General features: G+C 43.9%; 1 protein-coding gene across 1 annotated transcript; it reads left to right on the forward strand.

Annotated features, from left to right (window-relative positions):
- Positions 1-211: 211 nt before the first annotated feature.
- On the forward strand, positions 212-2,977 carry LOC101156947 (mediator of RNA polymerase II transcription subunit 15). Its single transcript, XM_023957669.1, has 4 exons — positions 212-302; positions 401-447; positions 517-2,831; positions 2,909-2,977. Exons 1-4 carry the CDS (start codon positions 286-288, stop codon positions 2,921-2,923), a joined length of 2,394 nt encoding a protein of 797 aa, XP_023813437.1. The 5' UTR covers positions 212-285; the 3' UTR covers positions 2,924-2,977.
- Positions 2,978-5,800: the final 2,823 nt, after the last annotated feature.

The raw sequence follows: 5,800 nt of genomic DNA on the forward strand, positions 1-5,800 counted from the left end.
CCTTTTTCTTCTAACTGCAGTTCACTTCTTCAAAAGTTCCATTTATAGAGCTTGTTTCGCAGTTTGGCAGAGAACAATGTATTACCACCACTCATCAGTATGGGGCCTCTGATTAAAGTCTATTAGTCCCACCTGATTTTAAGTAATCACACATGTATTCATTTAATTTAATAAGCTGGGGGCTGGAAGACTATAAAGTGTTATTTGACGCCTTTGCAACTGTTTTCTCTATTATGATTTGAGTGGTGGAATTTGATTAGATAGCAGGCGGAGGTAAATAACATTATGGGTAATGTAATCTTGTAAGTTGAAAAAAATGATTTGCTTTTTAACTTGGCAGATTAAACAACTCTTACAGGATCAACTAACTTGTGTGCTGTCTTCCTTGAATGTTGTCTAGATTACTAATTATGACTTTGCTGACCATACGAAGATGTAAAGCAAATGGTAAGTGTGGTTAAATTTCAAAGATTTGTGACTTATTTTGTGGCTGTTAAGATTAAAATTGCTCTACAGTTTACAGTTTTGGAGCAACTGGAAGTCAAGGAGATGAAACGATTAAAAGCAATCCTCTTGAAGTGCCCCAGGAGCTTTACATGTACACACCTGTGATGCCGCAGCGGCCCCAAGTGATGCAATATGTGAACATGCCCCAAATGCCCCAACAGTATCAGCTCCAACTCCCGCAACAACAGGAACAGCAGCAGGAACACACATCAGAAGTGCCCCCACCTGGTGCACCCCAGCAACAGCAGCAGCACACATCCAGTTTGCCCCAGGAGCAACAAGTATATTTTTCTGAGGTAAAACAAGAACAAATGCCCCAAAAGCAAGTGTATACACGCATTGTGGCGCAACAGCAGCAGCCAGTGCGCCCTCCTGGTGTACCCCAACAGCAGCAGATCCCCCCACAAAGTGTTCCTCAACGCCAACAGGTTCCCGAAAAATCGCAGGCTTACACAAATTTACCCCAACAGCAGCCCCAGCTGACCCAACGGCAACAGGAGCAGGTGTATACAGCCACCAAGGTGCTGCAGCAGAACACGCCAGTCATTGTTGAACAGCATAGTTCCTCACTTAAGGTTCTCTCTCGTCAGTACAATATGCCCCACCAACAAGTGTACACACCTGATTTGCAAAAAGGAACAGGTGAGCGGCAGGCGACCATGTCTAGTCAGTCTTGGCAACAGGTGCCCCAACATCAGCCTCAGTTACAGCAGCAACAGGTGTACATGCCCACTGTACCCCAACAACAGCAGATGCTTTTTGGGTCCAAAGGTTTGCAGCAACCTAAAGAGGTACTACATGTGTTCATGACTCCAATGCCCCCAAACCATAATTGGCAGATGTATATGCCCCAGTTGCCTCCACAGAAGCCCAAGGTACCAAAACCAAAGAAGAGTCGCAAGTGCAAGGTGCGTCCAAAGCTGCAGCAGCGGGCTGTGCAAACACAGAATGGATCACCACAGCAGCAGGTGGTGCACATACCTGAGATGCAGCAGAAGCAACTACCACAGTTGGGACACATGCAGCAGCAGCAGCAGCAGCAGCAGCAGCTGATGCACATGCCAGAGGTGCCCCCACAACAGCAGCAGCTGATGCACATGCCAGAATTGCCCTCACAACAACAGCAGCAGCAGAAGCAGGTGATCCACATGCCAGAGGTGCCCCCACAACAACAGCAGCAGCTGATGCACATGCCAGAGGTGCCCCCACAACAGCAGCAGGGGATGCACATGCCAGAGTTGCCCTCACAACAACAGCAGCAGCAGCAGCAGGTGATGCACATGCCAGAGTTGCCCTCACAACAGCAGCAGCAGGTGATGCACATGCCAGAGGTGCCCTCACAACAGCAGCAGCAGCAGGTGATGCACATGCCAGAGGTGCCCTCACAACAGCAGCAGCAGCAGGTGATGCACATGCCAGAGGTGCCCTCACAACAACAGCAGCAGCAGCAGCAGCAGCAGCAACGGATGCACATGCCAGAGTTGCCGTCACAACAACAGCAGCAGCAGCAACTGATGCACATGCCAGAGTTGCCGTCACAACAACAGCAGCAGCAGCAGGGGATGCACATGCCAGAGTTGCCCTCACAACAACAGCAGCAAGAGCAGGGGATGCACATGCCAGAGATGCCCCCACAAGAGCAGCAGCAGCAGCAGCAGCAGGTAACTCACCTGGCAGAGGTGCCCTCACAACAACAGCAGCAGCAGGTGACGCACCTGCCAGAGGTGCCTCCACCACAGCAGCAACTGGTGCACATGCCTGAGGTGTCTCCACAGCACGAGGCTGTGTATGTCCCCAAAGTGCCCTTGCTGCAGCAACAGCAAGTGTTGTATATGCCCAAGGTATCCCATGGCATCTCCAAGGCTCCCCAACACCAGCTGGAAATGCACATTCCCAAAGCAACCCAGCAGCAAGTGGGTTATGTGTCTGAGGAGGAGAAGCAGGAGCAAAAGCCACACCAACAAAATCGGCAGGTGTACATCCCTAAAATGCCTCACCTGGAGCGAGAGGAGATGAACATGGCAGAAGTGCCCCAAAAACAGCAGCAGAAGCCAGCTCACATGACTAAAGTGCCTCCCAAACAGTTGCTCTTGCCAAGGGTGTCCTCTCAACAGCAGGAAGTTCCCCACATACTCGGGGTGCCAAAACAGCAGCAGCATCAGCACATGTCTAATGTCCCCCTTAATAAGCAGCTGGTGATGCACCAGCTTAGGATGCGCTACAATGCCAAGACGCCAAGCTACAAAGTTCAGTTGCCTTTGAAGCCTAAATTCAGGCGAAAGAGACCATCCTTCAAGACCAAGCTCCTGCAGCGGAACAAAAAGGTCAGTTTCTAGGCACTATGCAAACCTCAAGAATAAAGTCCCTGTTTTACTTAAAAAGCAACATTCTTTTGTTTCAGGCTCTGCTACAATGAGTGAATGGATCATATGTGATGTTTTGAAAATAAAACAGTTTAAATTGTACTCTATCATTTTGTTCTACTACTGATGCAGCAATCATTTAACCTGTTTCTACCTGACCTATTTTTTTTTTTTAATTTGTGCTAAGACATTTTCTTTTCCAGGATGGTGTCTAGATTACCTTGGTTGGCTTTATTGTTTGGGGGGGGGGGGCAAGTAGTAGGCCAAATAAGTTGTGAAATGTACCCATCAACTTCTTCCTTTGAGCTTAACGCGCCTATTATCCTTGGTTGATTTGACCCCAATTCATTGTATGTCACAAAAAAATTTATAGTTAACCTTTTTATTTTTACTTCATAATTCCTGACTTTTCCTAATTTGATGGGGACAACTGATTAAGCATAAAATCATATTTTTTTCAATGTGCTATACACATATTGCATACATTGGTGTTCCTCTGGTGATCCCAGGCTGTTTTTAGCTGTATAAAACTTGTGTGTGGGTGTCTGTGGGTGTGTGTGTGAGAGTGTGACCTAACATCCCCACACCTTCAGGTGCAGAGTTGATGCTTTTGAGTTGATACATAATGGGGGTGGGGAAAACAACTATTCCCACGAGAACTTTATTTCTCATGGTGTGGTGTGAAATCCTGGCAAAATGAGGAAGCCGATGTAGGCTTGTGAGTTGATCACATCCAAGTCTTTCCAGTTACACATGCCTCCCTTCTAAAATTATTCATTCATTTTCTATGCCGCTTTATCCCTTTCGGGGTCACGGGGCTGCCGGAGCCTGTCCCGGCCACTTGTGGGCGAAGGCAGGGGGGACTCCCTGAACAAGTCGCCAGTTTGTTGCAGGGTAGAATGTCCTCACTCACACACCCATTCACTCCCGCACTCACACCTATGGTCAATTTTGAGTTGCCAATTAACCTATGAAGCATGTTTTTGGATGGTGGGAGGAAGCCGGAGACCCCGGAGAGAACCCACGCATGCACGGGGAGAACATGCAAAATTCTAAAATTATCTCAACTAAAATATTTTCAATTGATGGTTATATATTTTATGTTATATATTGTAATGTTGAACTGTAACACTTGAAGGTCACTTTGCTGCTGCTGTAGACAAAAGAATTTCCCCATCGTGGGATAAATAAAGTTTTAACAAATGAAGAGCTCAAATAATGACTTTGTCTTCATGAGTGACTGTGTGTCTGGTGGAACACACTTAGCAAGAAATGTCTTCAACGAGCATGCACTAACATTCTGCACATCCTGTGTACAGTAGTGCAGACTCACACTAAACATTAAAAACAAAAACATAAAAAAAGGAGAGAGAAAAACTCTGCCACTGCCGGTCCCAAGCCCGGATAACAAAAGAGGAGCGGTAAGTAAAACTTTACAGTGACTAACCACAAACATGTCACAAAAGGAGATAAAAATAAGTAAATATGATCATAAAAGGAAAGGGGGTCACAAACATCAGCCAATATGCTTTATTCCATGAGAGTCATGACTGTGCACCCCAAATTAGAAAAGATTTGGGTGAAATTTTTTCGATATACACTTACTCTAAAACTGAAAGTTTAACCTGATGGTGGCGCTACAACAAAGGTCATATAATCGCCAAAACCAACAGGGTTCACACTCTTGTGGTCATTAATGTTGTAAATAAATTTGAGAATATTTGAATGAAAACTTTTCAAGATACATTCAATATAATTTAAAGGATTGGCCTGATGGTGGCGCTAGAGAGCAGGTCAACCCACTGATCTGTTTCATTATCAAGGGGTTATTTATGTATTTGACAAATGTGCCTGACACCAAAAACTTGGTTAACAATTTTATGTCAATCATTTTCTGAAGGCAAGTATCCATGGGGTCAAAATGACACCAAGGGTGAAATGTGTGAGTACTATTTGAGGATAATACAAGGGTTAAACTTCTGGTCTCACTGAGTGTAGTCAAAATATGTGAAAGAATAGAGGATTTTACAATTCTTTTTGAGAAGTTGTCTTTGATATGTGGCAGCTGGTAGAAAATATTCTAGGTCTTACTTGATTGGTGCATACTGGAGGTGTTGACATAATCTTGACTATTGTGGAGGAAAATAAAGACTTTAAATTGTGTTAACAAAAAGTGGACAAACTAAAATTTGCTGCTCAGGGTCTTGAGAAAAATGTAAAATGTCTGCAAATTGGGCCAATCTTGGCCTTGTGATCCCTTGTGGCTTAAATCCAAAACACGCTTTAGGTTGCGGGCCAAACAAGATTAACATTTATTGAACACACTAAAACTTAAACGTTTAAAACTTTTAAACCTTTAACCCTTGTGCTATCCTATGACCCCACCCTTACATTGACGTGTTCTCCCTACCATGACAAAGGTGGATAAAGGTGGAAAGATTTCATGTAATCCATGGACACCAGTGAAGATCACAAATCATTGAAGAAAAAAGGTTCAGAGCACTGTCTAGTGGGTCTAGATGACCCAACTACCAATGTCAAAGTGCCCAGGTCAGAACAAGGGTTACAACTTGCGTTTTTGAACATGAATATGAATTAAGACATACAGGAATATCAATCCAGAATAAATCAAGTTAAACCTTAATGTAAAATATTTAGCTCTCCATAAAAATACATTCTTTCAAAATTATAAAAATATGAACATGCAGCTGAACAAAACAAACACAGCCTGGAAATAAGAAATAAATCAAATCTTTGTTTTCTTTGCTCTTTTTTTTTATTTTGTTAGAGCTGGACTCCTGGCATAATTTTTAGCAAACAGTTCAGTTCTTCTTGGTGTGATGTCCCGTGTGTGTCTTTGTGAAACGTATGAGAGAAAACTTGTTATTGTGAATAACAGTTTTAGATCTTATAAAACATTAAAACTAAAT

Source organism: Oryzias latipes, chromosome 1, assembly GCF_002234675.1.
Source record: "Oryzias latipes chromosome 1, ASM223467v1".
Classification (NCBI taxonomy): Eukaryota; Metazoa; Chordata; class Actinopteri; order Beloniformes; family Adrianichthyidae; genus Oryzias; species Oryzias latipes.